The sequence below is a fragment of the Loxodonta africana genome, chromosome 7 (genome assembly GCF_030014295.1).
Source record: "Loxodonta africana isolate mLoxAfr1 chromosome 7, mLoxAfr1.hap2, whole genome shotgun sequence".
Classification (NCBI taxonomy): Eukaryota; Metazoa; Chordata; class Mammalia; order Proboscidea; family Elephantidae; genus Loxodonta; species Loxodonta africana.
Genome location: NC_087348.1, coordinates 8,214,373 through 8,236,887, shown reverse-complemented (window position 1 = coordinate 8,236,887; position 22,515 = coordinate 8,214,373). Strand labels below are relative to the sequence as shown.

Below are 22,515 nucleotides of genomic sequence, written 5' to 3'. Positions count from 1 at the left end.
TGAAAAACTATGGGGGCAGTTCTTCTCTATCATACAGGGTCGCTATGAGTTGGAATCGACTGCACAGCACACAACAAGAGGGTGTAGGAGTCCCTGGGTGGTAACTGAAAGGTTGGAGGTTCAGGTCTGCCCAGAGGTGCCTCAGAAGAGAGCCCTAGCAGCCTGCTTCCCAAAATTCAGCAGTTGAAAACCTTTGGAGCACAGTTCTATTCAGACGCATGGGATCACCAGGAGTCAGGGTCAACTGGAGCAACTTGGGGGCGGGGGGAGGGTGTAGCTGGCAATATAAGTGGAGGTCTAGGAAGCCGCCTGCTTGGCTGGTCTAGTAGCTTTCTCTGAATGTCCCTGGAGAATACTGGCTTTTAATTTGAGCCTTTATTAGAACAGTAACTCATTTCTGCTCCAGAAACCAGTTTTTTATTAGTTGTATAAATTATATTAAAGGACAACCTCTCAGGGCATGAAATTAATACAGAATACTTATGTCTAACTAGTTTTCACTGACATCCATGTTTACCCCTAAATTTGGATTTTTCCCTCATTTCTCTGCTTTCAAGAGTCTAGGTGCTCTCTCAGTTATACACAAGTATGTTACCCCTTTTGTCCAAAACTTGCAGCCAGAATATACATTTATGCTTGGCTCTGGCACAACCTGGTTGACATCGGAAAGTCACTGTACCTCTGAGGGCCTTGGTAACCTGGTGGGCAAATTAATCCCAAAACAGCACCTACAGTGCTCCAGACAAGGTGGCTTCTAAACACTCCAGTCAGTCACATTCTCTGTAGTTGAGGTGGAGACTTAAGAAGATTTGGACCAGATATCTTTAATTGGCCTTTCCAACTTGTAATGGTAACAGGTTATGGTTCTTTAGGAAAAATACAGCATTAAGCTCCTTTAGGTAAAGTACAGTTGGGTAGGTGACCACCGGTGTGGAGACACTACACATCTACCTTATGCTTCATTTTGCGGCACCAGTCAAGCTGTAATGCTGGTGATCAAAAGTTTTTAGCATAGGTTACCTCCTGATTTGGGGGCACCTGCGTTTTTGTTTGATGGAGACTGGAAAGTGTACTTAAGTGATGATACAGGTGAAGGCGCTTATTTTCAGTATTAGCAAGTGCCCAGATTCCTTAGGCTGATATTGACTGAAAAACCTGTCCTCTCCTTTTGGTTATCAAGACCCAGGACAAGTATTTACAGGGAGGGGAGTGGCAGAGAAGGAATAAACAAATAGAATTTTAAGTGGTGGTAAGTATTTGAAAAAGCCGTGGGGATAGAATCCCAAGGTATAGGGCAGGAATGGGGGATGTCTTTTAGATGGGGTTAAAAAAAAAAAAAAAAGCCATTTGCCTGGAGGATACTGGGGATGTTAAAGAGATTGGGAGACTCCAGCAAGAACCTAGTTGGATTCTTACCATTCGGGGAGAGGAGCTGTGTATTTTTTCCCAATTGTAGTGGGTTTTAAAAAGCCAGGGGGATGATGCCATGTAATTTACTCAGTCGGATACGCTTGCAAAGTGACACAAACATAACTCGACCTAGTTAGTGGTACTTCAGGAGGCAAATCAAGCCATTAGATTTTGGGGGGGGTGGGTGGGTGGGTAGGAAGGTCATCAGTTGTCTTGATGTCTGCACGCTGACTTGATCTGTAATCCTGAGGAGGTTTATATTCCCAGTCTCTCTCCTTCAGACCAAGGGATAACTAGTTTTATAGAATGAATTGACTTTGTATGCTTTTTTATTGTGGAAGAAAGTTTATCTCCAGGGCTGTGGGGACAAAAAATTTGGAAGCTCAAACCAAAAGGAGCGGAGAGCTTTCTGTAGCAGGTGTGCTTCCCCGTGCAGGTTGGTTTGTGACCATTTCCTGATGCTTACCCCCTTAAAAGGGCACAAGGAGCTGACTCTGTAACACACAACTGCTTTTCTTCATCACTGATCCTGTGCCCTTTACTCCCTCCGTAGCGCCCACAATGAAATGGACCAAGATCAGTGACCACACACTGAATATTTTGACTTCCTTAGGTCCTCATCTTTTTCCACTCTAGAAAAAGCTCTTGATCAGTTTTCTACCATTGGATTCCTGAATCATAGCAGGTTTCCAGACCTCCTTTTTTTCTGGCCTCACCGTTCTCTTTCCACTCCCCGCCAGTCCTTCCCCATTTTGGAAGAAGGTAGTAAGCTCCACGCCTTCTCCTGATCGCTTTCCTCACACAATTTGCTGCTTTTAGCTTGTTTGGTTCGTTTTTTAAGTTTGTTCATCCAGCGCCCCTCCCCTTTTTTGACTACTACTAAAGGTTTGCAAAGAGTCTTCTTGATGCTAAAATTGCTTGCTCAGTGAGTATGGGATTGTGCCAAGAAGCTAACGGAAGAGAAAGAAAATGTGATGAGGGAGCCGGAACCTCTGGAGAACGTTAATCTGATTGTACTTTGTTCATAGCGGATTGTGACTTGGCTCTTCCCTCTAAGGTCGGTTGTAGAGGTTTAAACCTACAGCTCTGGCTGATGGTGCCCAATAAAATAAAATAAAAAAAGCTTTGCTGCTCTAGTTTTTTCTCGGGGTGGGATGGGGCAAGGGAGCCGTTTTAAACTTCCATGGTCACACCGAGGAGCCATCTCTTCATCGTGGACCCCGGAAGGTGATTCCTAGAGGGCTTCTCAGCGCTTCCTGGGTAATGCTACCTTCCATGGAGCCATTGTTCCCTAATCCAGGCTGAGCCCACGACTCGATCTCAGCGTTCCTTCCACACTGTGAAAGTAGTTTTAATTGCTAGGACTCTCCGGGGGTTGTGTAGGGGGGGATGTCTCAGGGGTACAGTGTAGTATTGGCCAAGGAGGCAGCTGCTTGCCTCAGGTGGGGAGTTCGCAGCTTTCTCACCTGGCGCTTGTGTCTGGCGGAAGCCATTGTCCGCACTGACGGGCGCGAGGGGGCTGGTGTGCAGGATTTAGAGGGAGACGTTTGGAGTAGACGGAATTGTAGAAGGCAAATGGAGCGCTGAATACTGTCAAGATGTGCACGTGGAAGTGGCGAAATACGGGATCTTAACAAAGTTGGCGCTTTGAAGCTCAAGCTTGCTACACAGGAGCCCCCGCTCTCGCGGCTTAATGGCGGGCCGCACCCCGCCGGCAAAGCGCACGTTTGTAGTTCCTCCCTTACGCCGGCGTCTTAGCCAGTCCGTGACTCCGACTTCGCAAGCTTGGTATTCATTGGTTTTCACATAAAAGCTCCGGGGTTACTGACGTTTCCACCTCTTCCCGGCCTCCCAAGTAGTTGGCGTTCGTGAGGACCAATCAGGAGGAGGATCTGCAGGAACGCCTGCCTCCTATTTTGTTGGGCGGCCAATCGAGCGGTAGATTCACCTCCCCCTCTACCCAGAGTCACTGCTGCGGCCGCCGCCATTTTAGCGTTTTGTCAGAAGCGTCCGCGCCGCGAGGGAGAGCGCTTGGTGGTTTCCGCGTGCGGGTGAGCGATTTCGAGCCCCTTTTCCTCCTTTCTTTTGCTCTGTAAATCTTATTTCACGTCCATGGGCTTCTGGGGCAACGTAGTGGAGTTGTAGCCTTCGCGTCCGTGACTGAGAGCCGACCTCAGTCCGGCATTGCGCGCCAGCTTGGAGCAGCCCTTCCCCCACGGTCTCCCCCGAGAATACTTTGCTTCCCCCTCAGGCTGCTCTCCACCGGGCTTGGCGCAGCTTCCTGTCTCGAGGTCTCAGTGAGGTGACCGTGTTGCTCTTACATTTAGGAATTGGAACGTAATTTCGAAGAAATATCAGGCACTCAGACCATGTCTGAAGCTCCCTTTTCTGGCCACTCATTCCTCCATTCTACAGGAGCTCGTACCCGAGAGGATTCCCCACTCCAGGGCTTTCCCTGTGCTCTCCACACCTCCCTTTCTGGGCCAACTTACTGGTTCGTTACTTCCAAGGAAAACCCTAAAACATAGCTGTCAGGGCCCACTTTTCCGGAAATAATGGCTGCTGCGTCTGATAGTACGAGAGGAAGAATCCAATTCAAAATTCAAGTGAATTAGACAGCCAGTCCAGCAAGCTCAGTAGTTAGACCTTTATTTTCTGATTGTATTTAAAGTGGTTAGAAAAGCCTAGTAACCCCAGCCCGTTGTTTATGGTCTCCCTTTCATCCCTTTTCCGAATCCACCTCTTAAAGTCTCTTTGTTTACTAAGGGACTTCTCTGTTACAGATGTCTGCTCATTCTCACATGCTGTGTAGTGGGCACTGTACCAGGCCTCCTTATACCATTTTCGTGTCCTTTGATTATTGTGTAGAGGTGTGGGTGTGTGTGAGAAAGAAAACTGGAGGAGTATGTGACAGTGAAAGGCATTGGCGGGGTTTTGTTGTTTTAAGTGGTAAGCCTAAGGTGTCTGTTAGAAATCTTTGTTTTTTCTCTCCCAGGCTGTTGTCAGGATGGTGAAGCTGTTCATCGGAAACCTGCCCCGGGAGGCCACAGAGCAGGAGATCCGCTCGCTCTTCGAGCAGTATGGGAAGGTGCTGGAATGTGACATCATTAAGAACTACGGCTTTGTGCACATAGAGGACAAGACGGCGGCCGAGGATGCCATACGCAACCTGCACCACTACAAGCTGCACGGGGTGAACATCAACGTGGAAGCCAGCAAAAATAAGAGCAAAGCTTCAACCAAGTTACACGTGGGCAACATCAGCCCCACTTGTACCAACCAAGAGCTTCGGGCCAAGTTTGAGGAGTATGGTCCTGTCATCGAATGTGACATCGTGAAGGATTACGCCTTCGTACACATGGAGCGGGCAGAGGATGCAGTTGAGGCCATCAGGGGCCTTGACAACACAGAGTTCCAAGGTGAACCATCCTCTTTGATAGAGGGCTGAACACAAGGCTGTGTGCAGAGAATAGGTTGGTTTAGTAGAGAAAGAAGTTGGAGTAGAGATAACAGCTGTTGGGTAGTGGTGAAGAATTGAGTTTGGGTGATGGCTTTAAAATGCAGAGTGCATGGGATTTAGAGGCTCCTGTAGGAAGGCCCCTGGGCTCTGGTTTGGAGCCCTTAAGGCATTTCTCCTTCTCAGTGCAGAAATCTTTGCCTTTGGAGACTTCCCAAGTTATCTTGGCCCCTCCCACCCTCGTTTTTCTTGGTGGGGTAGCTCATTGCAGAGTGATTTGTTCTGAATTTATTTAGTCTCATTGCAATCTCAGCATCACATGTTCTTTCACATGTTAAGAACCTGGCAGAAGCATAATAAGTAACACATCTAGGAGCAGAAGAATCCCAGCTAAGCTTTCCTCACCCCACACCAATTCATTATACACCCCCCCACTCCCCCATAGAGATAACTAGTGGCTTTAAAGGGCTATAGGCCTTGTTGCTCGCCCTTGTTGCTTTTGTATTATTCTTGTACCAAGAGGTTCTGTTTCAAGGACCAGGCTATTGTAGCATTAAGGCTGATTATAGGAGTTTCTTGGGAAGAGGTGCTGAGATTTGGGGGGCAGTAATAGCAATGCCTTTTCATTGATTTGGGGGATGGTCTTTAATATTGGTGAGTAGAGCAGTTACATAGATGAGCCTGATCTTGGATTAAGGCCTGTTATAGTGCCTGGGGGGCAGCATGGGTGGTGTGGATTGTCCCTTTATTTGGAAGTTACCGTTTTTTCTTGATTGATGTTCTAAACTTCCTGGGGCAAGAGTGGCAGTTTTGAAGGGGTGATAACCATGGTGAGTTGCCAGCTAAATTTTCCCACTTTGGGATGTCAGAAAGAATCTTTTTCCTTTTTTTGTGATTACTACCATATTACAGGATGGTGGCACAACTCACTGCTACCTGGGTTCCAGCTTTATTGAAATGAAGAAGGCAGTGGCTGCTGCTGCTCTGAGTGCTCCTCTTGTTACGGGTCATTGCTACTATCCCCAGTGTTTTTATTGCCCTTAGATTGGGCCTTTTCTAATACCTGGAGGTCTGATCATCTTGGCCCCAAGTAATGGGTGTCCTGTGTCATGGGTATTGTTGTGTGCAGAAAGGCCTCATAGGTCTCTCAGGGCTAGTTTGTTTTCTGTTTTTAATTGGCAAGTTGAGAATTATTTTGTCAACAACTTAATTGGGAGCAAAGGCTGCTCTTGTGGAGGGTTTGTGGTACGGTACCTTATCTTGAACCCTGTTGACACTTCATCATGCGGAAGGGAAGGACAGTGTGGAGTGATTCAGGAGAGATTCTTGTGTAACTGTGGGCATTTGAACGCCAGGTGAGGTTATCTTATGTCCTGTTTTCATTTGTATTAGCCGTTCTACTGTTTTAGTAGAGTTCTATGTATATGATAAGTAATCCTTTTTTTTTCTCAGTTTCTCAGTATTGAGTATATTCTCCACGAACTCCAGGCCATAATTTTTACTGTCCGTTCATTTAAAGAAGATCTGTTTTAGTTTCTAAAAATTCAACTTCTTTTTCTTGCATCATTAGAAGTGTTAAATTATTAGGTTGTTTATAAACGATCTTTATGTCTTGCATTTGCATGGTTGGTTTTTTGGTTCCGTTTGTTTTCATTGGTTTTGTTAGGTGTCACGGTGGCCCTGTGGGCAAATGCCAGAGGGGTACAAGCTAGTATAGTAAGATACTTAAGTACTTAGTTGCTTATCTTAACTCTTGATAACTTACAACCTCAACTTAACAGGCGTGACTGTTAAACCAGGACTCTGTTGTTGTCCTGGTCCCTGCATTCCCTTTCTCTCATTGTGTTTTCTAGCCTCCCTAACCTGATTTTAATTTTGCAGGTAGAGTTGTGTATTTCCCACTGTAAGTTAGATGAGTAGCCAACCCATCTATCGACTCTCCCCTGCTTTAACTGTTCACTTCTTTGACATCCGCATGTTTGAGGGCATTGTTGCCAGTTGCATTGGAAAGCTTTTGCTGGCTTTGGATCCCTTCTAAATTTTGCGTATCAGAAAACTGATAGGTCACGTTACGTGGAAACTGCTTCTGTGAACAGGTTTACAACTTGTGAATCTCGATTTTTCTATTGTAAGTGGCTGCTCCTTTTGTTAGATTTTTTTGAAGTAATCTTCATTTCCAGAATACAAATTAAAATAGTATTGAATGCATGTTTTTAAGATACCAGATTCCTAGTTTAGGGAGAAGAGGTATTTTACTCCTGTTAAAATGGTAGTGTGGTCCGCTGACTAGTACTACTGGTTAGTCTCAAATTTTTTCTCATTGTTCTTTTTTTTTGTATTTTTCATAATAGTCACCTTTCAAAAAAATTCAAACATTTTGTGAACTGCCCTGTTACTTCTCACCCAACTAGGGGCCACTAAAGTTAGCCGTCAGATTACAAAGAATCTTTGTCAGAGTGGATATTAGGAAAAGCAATTTAAAGGATCCAGTTAAGAGGGAAGGCAGTCTTTCAGCTCCTATTTGCTGCCTCTCCCCGCCCCCACCCCCGCCAGCCAATTCATGAGTGTTTTTTTCCAGAGATCTACCTTGAAACCGACTGTCCACGCTCAGCCACTCTGTCAGTGTTAACTTCAAGAGTCTTACTCCATTATCTTGCTTTTGGGGGGAGAAACTGGCCTTTTGCATTCTCTGGCTTAATGAAATCAGAATCTCGATAGTGCAGATGGACCAGAGGTATCAGAACTTACTGTGGTTTCTTTTGACGTTGGGGCATTGTCTGGAGTAGATTTTTGCCCATAGTTACTTGGCAAAGGATGATATGCTTGTTTCTGAATATGAGTAGTTTTCCTCTTAAGCATTAGACGGGTGTATAGCTGGAACAGTTCTTCGTTGGACTGATCTTTGCCTGAAATCAGGTCCTTGTACTGAATCTATACGTTGGGCCCCCCGCCCCCGTAAACCTCTGGCAGTCGATCAGTCCCGCATCGGAGTGGTCTACGTAAAGCCATCGCCATGACTGGTGTCTGGGGTAGGGGCTGGGGCTGTGACTAAGAGTGATAGCAACCCTTCTTGCGTCTGTTTCTTCAAGGCAAACGAATGCACGTGCAGTTGTCCACCAGCCGGCTTAGGACTGCGCCCGGGATGGGAGACCAGAGCGGCTGCTATCGGTGCGGGAAAGAGGGGCACTGGTCCAAAGAGTGTCCGATAGATCGTTCGGGCCGCGTGGCAGACTTTACCGAGCAGTATAATGAGCAGTACGGAGCAGTGCGTACGCCTTACGCCATGAGCTATGGGGATTCGTTGTATTACAACAACGCGTACGGAGCGCTCGATGCCTACTACAAGCGCTGCCGCGCCGCCCGGTCCTATGAGGCAGTGGCGGCTGCAGCTGCCTCCGCGTATGATTACGCAGAGCAGACCTTGTCTCAGCTGCCACAAGTCCAGAACACAGCCATGACCAGTCACCTCTCCTCCACCTCTCTCAATCCCTACGATAGACACCTGTTGCCGACCTCAGGAGCTGCTGCTGCCTCAGCTGCTGCAGCAGCAGCAGCTGCCGCTGCTGTTACTGCAGCTTCCTCTTCATATTACGGGCGGGATCGGAGCCCCCTGCGTCGCGCTACAGCCCCAGTCCCCACTGTTGGAGAGGGCTACGGTTACGGGCATGAGAGCGCGTTGTCCCAAGCTTCGGCGGCCGCGCGGAATTCCCTGTACGACATGGCTCGGTATGAGCGGGAGCAGTATGCGGATCGGGCGCGGTACTCAGCCTTTTAAAGCTTGAGGTGAGAGCTGTGGGGTCTCCCCCCGTTCTGGTTTGCTATCCCTCCTGCTACCTAAGGGCTCCTGTTAGGCTGCCCTGCTTGCTTGCTTTTGCGGGGTCAGGGTAAGGTTAATAGCTTGGTTCAGAGGTTAGGGAGAAGTCATAACTGCCTGATTTTTTGAAATCTATAAAAATCTTTGGCCCTCATAGCCATTTTTCCAGGGCTCCTGGTAGTAGGAGTTGATCTCTGATTCTGTCTGTGCCTGGAAAACCACACAAAACCAAGAGCGGTGTGTACTGTAATTGAACTGAACCTGGGACCCAGGCATTCAGACTCAGGTGTGGTGTTTCTCAGAACCTTTGTTGAGATTCCTAGGTGTGCAGTATTACTGAGGTCTCCAAGTTTCCTGTTCTGCTTCTTGCTATGTGAAAGGTCTGATTTGACCTGTAATGAAAAAAGTCCATAACTGTAGTTAACTGGTCATCACTACTCAGGTTCCAGTTACTACGAAGACCCCCAAAATGGCATCGTCTTATTCTTGAGTACTGACATTCCTGCATAGTTGAGCCTCCGTGAGCTTTATTTAGAAGGAACTTGTTTGATGGTAAGGTGGGGCAGAGAGGTGTAGGAAAGGTATCTTCTTTTATAAAACTGAGTTCCACAGGCTGCAGAACCCAACTTCTCAGCTCAGCTCAGATTCATTCCCCAAATAAAGTCCCACCCCATTGCTGTATCTTCAAATCTGTCCCTTAAAAATCTGTTAAGGGTTCAATCTGAGTTCAGCTTTTTTTTTTTTTTTTTTTTTTCTTCAAACTTCCCACAGTGCTCGATTTGACATCCTCTCCAGTTCTTCAGGGTAGATGGTGATAAGATAAATATGCACACACACCTGTTACTTTTACTCATTTTGATAATGTTGGAATTAGGATTGGGAGCTTTGCCTTAAGCAGATCACTCCCGTCATCTTCCCATTAGTCACTGAGGGGCATTTAATACTCTTGAACCACCAGCTCTACCTTGAGTCCTCTGGCTTTTCCTCTGCCGTAGATTTTAAGCCTCATGGTCCATTTGGCTCCACTTGAATATATTCTTTTGTGTTGCTTGCCAGCTTTGGGCTCTAGGTGTTTGAGATTGCTGTTGTACTAAAGGATAATTCTCAATGCCCTTTGTTTTGAGTAGCCCCCATTGTGACCCAGACATTGCCGTTGATCCTTTATTCTGTAGTGACAGGGTGGGTGATAGCCTGTCATCTTTTCAAGTAGGACAGAGTATGGTCGTTGGATAGAAGATCACTGATCGGGCTGGGAAGAACAAACAAACGAGTGACTTGATGTGTAGCTTACACATGCCTTCCAGTACCTTCTTTCAAAAGTTAGACTGTCTTCCTTAGGCAGAGTTAGGTGCCCTGAGGTCTTAACAACTTGTTCAGTTACAACTTTCGCCCAGACCTTGAATGATTTTTACCTTAAACTTTGGTAGTAACTCCCAGGTTAAAACATACTTTTGACTTTTTACCCCTGAGAGGTTAACTGGAGCCTTTCTCTTTTTCTTCAGTGACAGTTGTGATATTGAACTACCTTCTGAGGAGTGCTAATGTTAACACCGAGAGCAGTGGAGGGATTCAGCAAGATTCACAGTTTAGTTAGAGAAAGGCCCCAGTTTGGTACTGTGTAACCTGCCCAGTTACTCTGGCCTTCATCCTTTTTCCATTTTTGGAGGCTGTTGTGATACTGGGGATGGGTATAAGTGAATTTCATAGGAGTGTCAAGTTACCAGATTTTGTAAAGCTAATCTCTGAAGTTCTGAGTGAGAAAGCCCTTTGGAGCTCTGCTGTAAAGCCCCTGTACTGTGCTCTCTTTCAGGTGGGATGTGTGTGGGCTGAAATTCCGAGCTGCGGTTGTGCATGAGAACACACCTATCGTGGTACCCTGTCTCCGGGACGTTCTCGGCCTTGTGCGTTCAGTCCCTCAGGAACCGTGGACCTTAATTTACTTGCTGAGTTCAGATCTCCTCTGTCTTTCCTTTCCTCTCTCCTGCCCCTTTTCCTGTTCTTCAGTATGTAGCTTTCCATTCATGTTCTGTTCTCCTGCAGGCCTCACTGTGTGCAGAAACTGGTGGGGGCTGTGCTGTCTCCTCCTTGCCTCCTCCTTCCAGGGGTGTTGGATTTGGGAAATAACCTTGGCGAGAGTGTCACTGCTTCTGGGTCTTTGTGGCCCAAAGGCTTGTGGCGGGTAGACGTATAGAGTTGGATCACTTTTTTCTTTCCAATAAAATAAATGGTTTTTCAACTTGGGGTATGTGTGTTTTGAGAGAATTCTTGCTTCGTCTTATTTCTGGGTCTTTATTTGTACTTGGGAGAGAAGAAGAGGGTATAAATTTTAAGACATTAGCTTTGGGTGAACACTGGTACAGTTATTTTCAGGTGACACAGGAAAAGAGGTTATAAACGGAAGAACCCAGGCAGGCAGCCTTACTCCAGCAAGACTTCCCACTGGTCTACTTTTGTTATAAAACAAATACTTACTAGTAGTTCAGACTGCTTACTGGTAGTGCAGAGATAAAAGTCTCTCTGCTGGAGAAACAATCATTACCCACCCTTTGTGACTGCCATTTCAGTCACCCACTCAGTTAACAGATCTAGCCTGACTTAATTCCAGGGAAGAGGCCTGCTTCCCAAAGTGGGCGATCGTTCTTCTCATGTCATGTGGGAAAGTGAAGCTGTGGCTCCAGCAGAGCATCCTGCTACTTCTCTAGGCCAGTAACACCTTTTGATGACTTATCGTCTATTTGTATATCAAATCCATTGCCGTCGAGTCGATTCCGACTCATAGCGACCCGATAGGACAGGGTAGAACTGCCCCAAAGAGTTTCCAAGGAGCTCCTGGTGGATTTGAACTGCCAACCTTTTGGTTAGCAGCTGTAGCTCTTAACCACTACGCCACTGTGGTTCCTATTTGTATAAAAAAATAGCTCTGCCAAAATCCAGAGAATACCTGAATGGACCTCAGTACTTGCACTTACAGTGTTTAGGTGATGGAAGACCCATAGGTGAGCGTTAGGCTAGATTATTAAATGATAAGGATGGGGACTGAATGCAGGGAAGAACAACCACACTGTTTGTTTCTAGCAAAATAGTGTTTGTCGTCCAGATTTTTTTTTGTCTACTTCAGCTTACTCTTAACTTCAACATACAGGGCTATCTATGTTCAGGTAGGACTTTTCCAGAAACATTCACTCAACAAATACTGAGTACTTAGCATATGTAGGCATTATGCTTTTAGGAAAGGGGTTTGGTGGGAGATTTAAAAAAAAAAAATCTTTAGTTGAGTAATTTCTCAGATTTTTGCATTTGACTGAGCCTGCCTAATTCATAGATGGAAATAGCTTTATAATGGATACAGCATGTAACTCACTATGTGAGGCCCTTCCCAAGTGTTCTATGTGTTAACTGATTTAATCCTAGCAACCTTTTCACTCACAATTTTTTGTCTTCTCTTCCCCCTCCCTCCCCAAATACAAGTCATTGCAGAACATGTAAGTTGGTGAAAGGTCAGGAGTAAGATGAGCGTTACAGGAATTTAAGGGATTCGGGGTGGGAAGAGCCATTAGCTCTTCCAGATGGAAAGTGGTCAGCAACAGATGATTTATTTCTAGAGCAGGTCCTTGCCCTGCATTTGTCTTCTTTTTTGCCTTCCTGGCTGGGCTGGTTCTCTTTGCCACTGCTGCTTCTCTTGGAGGGCTGTACCTACTTTGATCCCTTATTTCGGACCCATCGTCGATCTATACTTTTACATACCCCTTGGTCTGATGGTGGAGCTGGCAACTTTCAAAGAGTGGAGACTAACAACAGTATTCATTAAGTTGTCAAACTTTTGAGTCTGGAGCTTGTATTTTCGTGGGGCAGACAGAAAAGTACATACTGTCAAGTAGAGAGTTCTGTTTAGATGGATAGTCAGTGAAGGTTTTTCTGTGGTGCTGACATGTCTCAGTAGATGGACCAAACCAAAAGCTCACCGTCAAGTCAGTTCCAACTCAGGGATGTTGCAGGACAGCAGAACCGCCCCAAAGGGTTTCCAAAGCTCTAATCTTCATGGAAGCAGACTGCCACGTCTTTCTCCTGCAGAGTAGCGGGGGGCGGGGGGGAGGGTTTGAACCACTGACCTTTCCTGTTTGCAGTTGAGTGCCTAACCACTGCACCACCAGGGCGCCTCGTAGATTAAAAAAAAAAAAAAGATTGAACGGGGGTAGAATAATGTTATTTTTACATTATAAAACAAGCTGGTTAAAATTAATTTTATTAAAGGGAGTCCTTCCTTGTGTTTTAAAAGCCCAATCTCCCTGTAACAGAGATGCAGTTCTTCCCATGGCTTCCAGAAACTAGGCTGGCTTAATGCTACACTCACGATGTAGCTCTTCGTAACTTTACTGATTATTGAAAGGAAAAATACTTCATTAAGAAAAATAGTGAATTCTAAAAATGTTTCTTTAAGAGGTGATTTGAAAGGTCTTAACTCCTCAATATTTAAAATTTAAGTTTGTTGACGTTAGTACTACTTTTTAAGTTTTCCAATCAGGTGTCATCTCTGAGTTGAGTCCACACAGTCTGCTCTGTGTAACTGACAAGGTTCTGTTGCCATGGTCTACCTCAGGCATGGTACAGTAGCTTCTCAAGAGTCAGAATAATCCCTTTTGATGCACAGCTTTTCCGTAGTCTTCCGCCATTGGTCATTCTGTTCAGTAAAGCGCAGTTAACATTTATATGAGCAAACCGGTTTGCGGTTTGGTCAGGACTTGCTGATTGCCTGCTATGTTTAAGTCAGCCTGTGGAGAATGCAAAGATGAATAAGGCACGGTGCCTGTATTAGGTAGTGTTCTCCAGAGAAGCAACTAAGAGGATATATAGAGAGAAGGAGACCTTTGATAAGGAATTCACTCACGTGACTGTGGGGTCAGGCAGGCTGGAAACTGATAGGATATCTATATTACACTCCTAAGGTGGAAGCCTCAGTTTATGCTCTTAAGGCCTTCAACTGATTGCATTAGGTCCACTTAGAATTAAACGATTATAAATGTTAATCACGTTAACAAAGTCCAGCAACACCTAGACTAGCGTTTGACCAAACCCCTGGCCGCCGTAGCCTAGCCAAGTTGGCACAAAACTAGCCGTCACAGTGCCTGTCCTCACCTTGCCTTTACAAGGTGGTTTCTGTTGGCCTTGGGTGTGCAGATAACTGGTGTATCCCTGGAAGTCTGGAGGGGGTGGGAATGGTCACTATTCTGTAGTGATTTTTGGCTCAGTCTGGCTCCAGGAGGGTCAGAGGACCTATGAGGGCAGGGTTTTCAGGGTGATCTTGGGGTTTGATTTTGCTATTAGACTGCGTGAATTTGACTTAAAGTCTTCCAGGCAATCCCCGAAATTGAGGCTGACTTGGGTGAATGCTGAATTAATCAGGCTCCTTACCCTAGAGTGACATCAGGAGTAAACTGAACGAGGGGGCAGAGTACTGAGAGGCAGACCTTTTGGACTGTGGTGTTGAGTGCTGTTGTTGCAGACTCCTGGAGTCAAGTTTGCTCAGTACTCTGAGTGCTTAACAGTCTCAAGCAGAGGCAAAGGAGATTCCTAGAACGATGACCATGAGAAGTCCCAGGACTTCTCTGCTGTCAGCTTGGAGAACAGTAGTCCAGGTTAAAGGAGGAGAAAGTCAAATTCCAGGAGGCAATGTCTCCAAGACAAATACTGTGTGTCAATATGTGGAGAGCATTTTCTGTTCATTTGGAGAGTTACTGACAAAACCAAACCCGTCGCCATCGAGTCAGTTTCGACTCATAGCGACCCTCTGCGCAACAGAACGAGAACACTGACCTGTCCTGCGCCATCCTTACAGTCGTTATGCTTGAGCCATTGTTGCAGCCGCTGTGTCAATCCACCTCGTTGAGGGTCTTCCTCTTTTCCGCTGACCCTGTATTTTGCCAAGCATGATGTCCTTCTCTGGGGACTGATCCCTCCTGACATGTCCAAAGTATGTAAGATGCAGTCTCGCCATCCTTGCCTCTAAGGAGCATTCTGGCCGCACCTCTTCCAAGGCAGATTTGTTCGTTCTTTTGGCAGTCCATGGTATATTCAATATTCTTTGCCAACATCACAGTTCAAAGGCATCAACTCTTCTTCGGTCTTCCTTATTCATTGTCTAGCTTTCACATGCATAGGCTGTGACTGAAGATACCATGGCTTGAGTCAGGCACACCTTAGTCTCAAGGGTGACATGTTTGCTCTTCAACACTTTGAAGAGGTCCTTTGCAGCAGATCTGCATGATGCAATGCGTCTTTTGATTTCTCGACTGCTGCTTCCATGGCTGTTGATTGTGGATCCAAGTAAAATGAAATCCTTGACAACTTCAGTCCTTTCTCCGTTTATCATGATGTTGCTCATTGGTCCAGTTCTGAGGATTTTTGTTTTCTTTATGTTGAGGTGCAACCCATACTGAAGGCTGTGGTCTTTGATCTTCATTAGTAAGTGCTTCAAGTTGTCTTCACTTGGAGCAAGCAAGGTTGTGTCATCTGCATAACGCAGGTTGTTAATGAGTCTTCCTCCAATCCTGATGCCCTGTTCTTTTCCATATAGTCCAGCTTCTCGGATTATTTGTTCAGCATACAGATTAAATAGGTATGGTGAAAGAATACAACCCAGACACACCTTTCCCAACTTTAAACCAATTAGTATCCCCTTGTTCTGTCCGAACAACTGCCTCTTGATCTATGTAAAGGTTCCTCGTGAGCACAATTAAGTGTTCTGGAATTCCCATTCTTCCCAGTGTTATCCATAATTTGTTATGATCCACACAGTCAAATGCCTTTGCATAGTCAATAAAACACAGGTAAACATCCTTCTGGTATTCTCTGCTTTCAGCCAGGATCCATCTGACATCAGCAATGATATCCCTGGTTCCACGTCTTCTGAAACCAGCCTGAATTTCTGGCAGTTCCCTGTCAGTGTACTGCTGCAGCCGTTTTTGAATGATCTTGAGCAAAATTTTGCTTGTGTGTGATATTAATGATATTGTTCTATAATTTCCACATTTGGTTGGCTTACCTTTCTTGGGAATAGGCATAAATATGGATCTCTTCCAGTCAGTTGGCCAGGAAGCTGTCTTCCATATTTCTTGGCATAGACGAGTGAGCACCTCCAGCGCTGCCTCTGCTCGTTGAAACATCTCAGTTGATATTCCATCAATTCCTGGAGCCTTGTTTTTCACCAATACCTTCAGAGCAGCTTGGACTTCTTCCTTCAGTACCATTGGTTCCTGGTCATATGCCACCTCTTGAAATGGTTGAACATCAACTGATTCTTTTTGGTATAATGACTCTGTGTATTCCTTCCATCTTCTTTTGATGCTTCCTGCATCATTTAATATTTTCCCCATAGGATCTTTCACTACTGCTGCTCGAGGCTTGAATTTTTTCTTTAGTTCTTTCAGCTCGAGAAATGCTGAGCGTGTTCTTCCCTTTTGGTTTTCCATCTCCAGCTCTTTGCACATGTCATTATAATACTTCCCTTTGTCTTCTCAAGATGCCCTTTGAAATCTTCTGTTCAGTTCTTTTACTTCATCAATTCTTCCTTTTGCTTTAGCTGGTCGACCTTTGAGAGCAAGTTTCAGTCTCCTTTGACATCCATCTTGGTCTTTTCTTTCTTTTCCTGTCTTTTCAATGACCTTTTGCTTTCTTCATGTATGGTGTTCTTGATGTCATTCCACAACTCATCTGGTCTTTGGTCACTAGCGTTCAGTGCGTCAAATCTGTTCTTCAGATGGTCTGTAAATTCAGGTGGGATATACTCAAGGTCATAATTTTGACTCTCGTGGACTTTCTCTGATTTTTTTCAGTTTCAGCTTGAACTTGCATAGGAGCAACTGATGGTCTGTTCTACAGTCGGCCCCTGGCCTTGTTCTGACTCATACTGAGCTTTTCCATTGTCTCTTCCCACAGATGTAGTCAGTTTGATTCCTGTGTGTTCCATCTGGTGAGGTCCATGTGTATAGTTGCCGTTTATGTTGGTGAAAGAAGGTATTTGCAATAAAGAAGTCATTGGTCTTGCAAAATTCTGTCATTCAATCTTTGGCATTGTTTCTGTCAATAAGGCCATGTTTTCCAATTACTGACTTTAGTAATGAACAATAAAAGCTTTTCTGGAAAGCCAAAGCCACAGCCTGAGAGCTAAGATGCCAAGACAAATTTCCTACAGAGTGTCAGCATGGTGCAGATATGAAAGAGGGAAGGCCCAGGGGAGCCAGGGAGCCAGGCTTTGAATGTATGCCTCAGGTAAGGACCAAAGATTGATGGAATGAGAGCAGGTTTTGGGATATCAAATAAGTAGTATATTTCATCAATTCTTAGACCCAGTGTTTTTCCCACATTTTTTAACATCTGAAATTTGAATGTCCCTGATCGCCATGCAGCTCTTCATTTAGTTGGCGGTGTTTTATTTCTAGTGGCACAAGGTAATGGTGCACCTAAAAATCAGTGATGTTTTTTAGAAGGGATATGTTTGGCTACGTTCCTAGAGGTGGGATGGAATCTTACACTTTGCTGCCTGTCAAATTGCCCTCAGAAATTAATCCAGTTTATACTCCCACTAGCAAAGTAGTGAAAGGGTTCCCCTGCCCCCTCGCTGATGCACTTGATCTTTTCTAGCCTGATAGATTAAAAACAGTATCTCATAGTAGTTACAATTAGCAGCTATTTTTTTTTTTTAATAAGTGAAGATCATTATGTTTTTAAAAGCCATTTGTATTTCCTTTGTGTCTTTTCACATTCTTTGCTTTTTAAAAAAACTGGGTGTTGGTCTAATTAAGGAAGCTAGAGAACGTACGTATTGTGCCAATGGTCTTGAAGTCTAATTTGAGGAAAAAGCCCATGTCTAGTCAGAGGACAGCAGCCACAGTGGTCCTTTTAAAACGTGCATCAGACGTCACAGCTCAGCTCCTACTCCTTCCCCTTTGCTCACTGCCTCAGCCATGCTGCACACTGATCTTTGAAGACTGTCAGGCTTTGGTATTTGCACTAGCTGTCCCCCTAGATAGCCCTAGTAAAGTCATGTTTTCTCTAAACAGCAGATTTGAGTTTTCCAGGTGAAAAGAAAGCTGATGAAAAGTTTTCAGGACAATATGAGGGCAGGAAAATGTTAACTGGTTGGCAAGAAGAGGGGGCAGAAAGGAGAAGAAGGTGATAGAAGAGGCGCTGGTGGGGAGAGTCTTCTTCATGCTGCCCCTGCAGACATTGGCAGGGCTTTTCCATTGCTGGAAAGGAACGCTCTGCAGTTTCACATGAAACCCCCCTACTTCTTCCTTGCATTTCCCCAGGACCAACAGTCTTAGGAAGACTGAGCCAAAGAATTTATTCCTTTTAATTCCCTTTGCACACTGCCCAAGGCAGATGCAAAGGCTGGAGTTCCCCCAGTGTTTTCTTGGGCCCTCGTCTCTCTCCACTCTCCTTCTAGGTCAGTAATTCTCTCCCTGGGGTGATTGCCCTCCTACCTCCCACCCTGGACACATCACAGCATCTGAAGAGATTGTCACAACTGCAGATGCGACCCTAGAGAACACAGTAGAACTGCTTCACAGGGTTTCCTAGGCTGTAATCTTCACTGAAGCAGACTGCCACGTCTTTCCGCCGTGGAGCAGCTGGTGAGTTGGAGGCCACGAAGGCTGCTTAACGTGCACAGAACAACTCCCGCAATAAAGAACTGTCCAGCCCCAGATACCAATATTGCTGAGGTTGAGAGACCTGTTTCAGGTGATTCCATCATTCCCTTGGCTTTGTATACACCTAGAGTTTTGTGCTGTCTCATGGGGCAGCCACAGCCACATCTGGCTGTTGAGCAGTTAAGATGTGGGTGATCTGAATTAAGACTTGCCGTGAGCATAAAATACCCATGGGTTTCAAAAACTTGGTATGAAAAAGAATGTAAGACATTTCATCCCTTTTTTAATGTTCATAGGTTGAAGTATTTTGGGTATATTGGGTTAAGTAAAACACATTATTAAAATTAATTCAATTAACATCACCTGTTTTTACTTAATGTGGCTATAAGAAAATGTCCAGTTACATACATAGCTTGTGTTTGTCACTCACGTTATATTTTTTGTTGGATGATGATCTAGGTGCTAAGACTTTCAAATTGGAATCTCCAGTCCCTAACCATTCTGTGCTCAAGGTTCAGGGGTCCAAAGACCTACCTGAAATCCTAATACATCTCAAACTTGATACGTCTGAAATAGAACTCCTGAGTTGCCTCACTCCAAAACCATTTCTTCTCCAGCCTCCCCTTCTTTAAATGGCATTACCATCCACTTAGCTGCTCGAGCCAGATTTCTGGAGGTCATCCTGAAATCTTCCTACTTTCTCACTCCCCCTCACCCAGTTCATTAGCACATTTTATATCAGTTTTGCTGCTTTGCTCCATGTCTTTGCCACAACCACAGTACGGCCTTATCATCATCTCCCACCAGGACTATTAGAGGGGCCTTCTCCTGACCCCCCAGCTACACTTGTCCTTCGGTTGACTCTCCATTCACTAGCCAGAATGGAGCTACTTCCCACCATAGTTAAATGAAAATGCCTTCAGATGTCTGAATTCTCCCCACCTCTCCAACAACATCTTCTTAAGCCCTCTCCCCCTCACATACCTTTCTCTAACCACATTGGTTCTCCTTTCAGATCTTGTACACACACCCTAAACCCTTTTCCTGCTTCAGGGCCCTCACCCATCCTGTTCTGTCTGGAAAGACCTCCTCCCTTGACTACTTTATGGCTAATATCCTTTGGGTCTTAGCTTCAGGATCAAGTATCAGAAGTGCCCTCCCTGACAACCTGTAGCTGAGTAGATGCCCCCCTCCCATTATTCCATACCATTGTACCCAGTTTTGTGTATTTTGTGGCACTTTTTGAGCTCTGGTGGCACAATGATTAAGAGCTCGGCTGCTAACCAAAAGGTTGGCAGTTCGAATCCACCAGGCGCTCCTTGGAAACCCCGTGGGGCAGTTCTACTCTGCCCTATAGGATTGCTGTCAGTCGAAATCAACTTGATGGCAATGGTTTTTTTTTTTTTAGTTATCCCAATTTTAAGGCGCCCTCGTGGCACAGTGGTTAAAGTGCTTGGCTGCTAACTGAAGGGTTGGTGGTTTGAACTCACCACCTGCTCCGTGGCAGAAAGATGTGGCAGTCTGCTTCAGTAAAGATTACAGCCTACGAAACCCTATGGGGCAGTTCTACTCTATTCTCTAGGGTCACTATGAGTCGGAATCAACTCGACGGAAATGGGCTTGATTTTGGTTTTTTTAAGGGCAGAGGTTGGGCTGGTTTGTCCCTAGCTCCCACAGCTAGGCAAGACACTGGGAGCTGGATTCCTGGAAGGACTGGGGAGAGAGTGCTGCCAGAGCCCTCCGTGGCCCCGGCCCCCGCTTTAGTCACCTGTGGGTGGGCCTTCCCAAACTTGTTTCCCTGCCGCATTGGCCCTCTTAATAGGTTTATTGCCATCACAGGTTTATTTGTGTAGTTGAGTGTCCACCTCCTCCATTAGTTGGTGAGCTCCCTGAGGGTAGGACCCTGCCTTCTGCTTGTACACATTACTGCTGTCTCCAGGGCCAGGCATATAGTTCCTTTGTCACAGCAATCACCATTTACCTAGTGCTTTACATTGACTCCTTCCAACAACTCTAAGAGGAAGGTAGGGAATAATCCCCATTTTGTACATGAGCAGCAGGTTCAGAGAGGCTAAGAAATTTGCCCAAGGACACACAGGGCCTGAAGTGAAACTCTACCAGTCCAGTTCCCGAGCCTGGCCACCCAGTGTGCTGAGTCCAGGGGCATGAGCTCTCCCGCCTCACCCAGGTCTCCCTGCAGGCCCCTGGAGGAGGCTTTTCTGGGCCATCCATGGAGGACGCAAGCTTAGGGGGTAAGGTGGGCGTGGAGGGGTTCCTCAGGGGGCTCCTGGACTGCTGCCCAGTTCCCTGTGCCGCTCAACACAGTGCCACTAGAGGTGAGGGGCACAGCGAGGTCCCCGGAGTGTGGACCATGCTCCTAGCTAAATGGATCTATGCCAAAATTCTCATCGTGTCTGGATGGAGAGGTCAAGTCCGATTTACAAATAGCCACTGAGGGGCACAGGCCACGCCCCAGCCCTGGAGGAAATATGGTGATACCTCCACTGGGGAGGGAGTCCTCTGTGGTGCAAAGGTTAACTGACTCGCCTGTTAAAGGAAAGGTTGGAGGTTTGAGTCCACCTAGGGTCACCCCAGAAGAAAGGCCTAGCACTCTACCTCTGAAAAATCAGCCATTGAAAACCCTATGGAGCACAGTTCTACTTGGACACAACCTAGGGTCTCCATGAGTTGGGGCAGAACTGCCCCACAGGGTTTCCTAGGTTGTAATCTTTACGGGGAGCACTGGTGGTGCAGTGGTTAGGAGCTACAGTTGCTAACTGAAAGGTCAGCAGTTTGAATCCACCAGCCGCTCCTTGGAAACCCTAGGGGGCAGTTCTACTTTGTCCTATGAGTTGGAATCAACTCGACAGCAGTGGTTTGGTTTTGGGTGTACTGGTGGGCGAGCGCAAACCATTTCACCTTTTCTGAAGTCCTCTGTTAAATGGGCCAGAACCCAGCACAGAGGCCCAGAGGTTTCAGTGGGGCCAGCGAAGCCACAGCCTGCATGTAATTACTCCTTGGGTCTTCCTGTGCCTTGCAGGTCAATCACAAGCAGATCCCAGTGTCGTTACCTTATCTTCCCTTCTGTGAAACGGGCAGTCCTGCCACCCTGCGGAATGCTGATGCCAACCTGGGCTTTGTGTACCTCACTAGTTGGGGTGTGTGCTTGGGCACGTGAACTTCTCTAGACTGTACTATCCTACCCCCCAAAGGAGGAAAAACTCTTCTGCTATCAGGATTATTTGGACTATGAAATGTGTGTGTGGCGGGGGAAACACTATGTAACTGTTGGTAAGATATTACATGCAGTCAGAATTTACATGCTAACGTTTCCATATAGGGTACAATAAAGCTTAAATAGGGTTAAGTCCATCAGTGAACTCATTTTACAGGGACCTAAGTGATGACAGGAGCTCTGGTGGCGCAGTGGTTAAGAGCTCAGTCGCTGACTAAAAGGCTGACAGTTTGAATCCGCCAGCCGCTCCTTGGAAACCCTATGAGGCAGTTCTAATCTGTCCTATAGGGTCTCTGTGAGTTGGAATCTACTTGACAGCAACGGGTTTTTGGGAAGCAATGTCCACAACAGTCTTTTAAAACAGGACAGACACCCACTTAGATTGTTATCACTGCTAATCAATACCCTATTTATTTTTGGCTCAAAATATTATGATGTACACATCTCTTTCTGATATATCCCAACTACCCTATTCTTGCTCGCATATTTGCATGGGAAGAGAGACCTTTTTAAATAGTTCATAATTAAGTTTCAGTGTACACTATTATGAATTAAGCAGTCTTCATTTTAGCATGACATCCCAAAGGTAGGTTTCTCTACTGGCTCAGAAAACTATGAGTCAGCCGAACAGGTCTCTGGAGATATTCCGGTGTAACCTTTTCCTGACGCAGGCTTCTCCCTGTGGGGGCTTGCCCACTAAACTGTGCTTGCCAGCCTTCTAACTGGAAGCAGCAGCAGCTCTGGGTATTCAGAGGAAGGCAGTCTGCCCACCAGCTGTAGCGTATTTCTCAGTGGCCCAAGATGTTGGCTAACTTCCCACTCACTGCTGAAGCCACAGTACTCTCCTCACTAAGTTCTCCTTCTACTCTATCTGTTCACTTGAACTTTTTGTAGGCTGAGCACAAGTGGGAAGGAACCAGAAAATACTGGGGGTAAATAACAATCACACAAG

General features: G+C 45.8%; 1 protein-coding gene across 3 annotated transcripts; it reads left to right on the top strand.

Moving 5' to 3' along the window:
• The first annotated feature begins 2,825 nt into the window (after positions 1-2,825).
• On the top strand, positions 2,826-22,487 carry LOC100676365 (RNA-binding protein 4). Of its 3 annotated transcripts, XM_010599014.3 has the most exons (5): positions 2,826-3,461; positions 4,406-4,829; positions 7,957-8,650; positions 10,492-18,310; positions 21,369-22,487. In XM_010599014.3, the coding sequence occupies exons 2-3, from the start codon at positions 4,418-4,420 to the stop codon at positions 8,640-8,642; spliced, it is 1,098 nt and encodes a 365-aa protein (XP_010597316.2). In that variant the 5' UTR covers positions 2,826-3,461; positions 4,406-4,417; the 3' UTR covers positions 8,643-8,650; positions 10,492-18,310; positions 21,369-22,487. The 3 variants fall into 3 exon arrangements, with proteins under 3 accessions (XP_010597316.2, XP_064143802.1, XP_064143803.1); XM_064287732.1 differs by lacking the exons at positions 7,957-8,650; positions 10,492-18,310 and having other exon boundaries at positions 2,844-3,461; XM_064287733.1 differs by lacking the exons at positions 7,957-8,650; positions 21,369-22,487 and having other exon boundaries at positions 3,345-3,461; positions 10,492-13,319.
• Positions 22,488-22,515: the final 28 nt, after the last annotated feature.

Coding starts and splice junctions, on each gene's coding strand:
- LOC100676365 (XM_010599014.3), top strand. CDS start 4,418: ATGGTGAAGCTGTTCATCGGAAACCTGCCCCGGGAGGCCACAGAGCAG. Junction 4,830..7,956: donor TGACAACACAGAGTTCCAAG/GTGAACCATCCT, acceptor TGTTTCTTCAAG/GCAAACGAATGCACGTGCAG.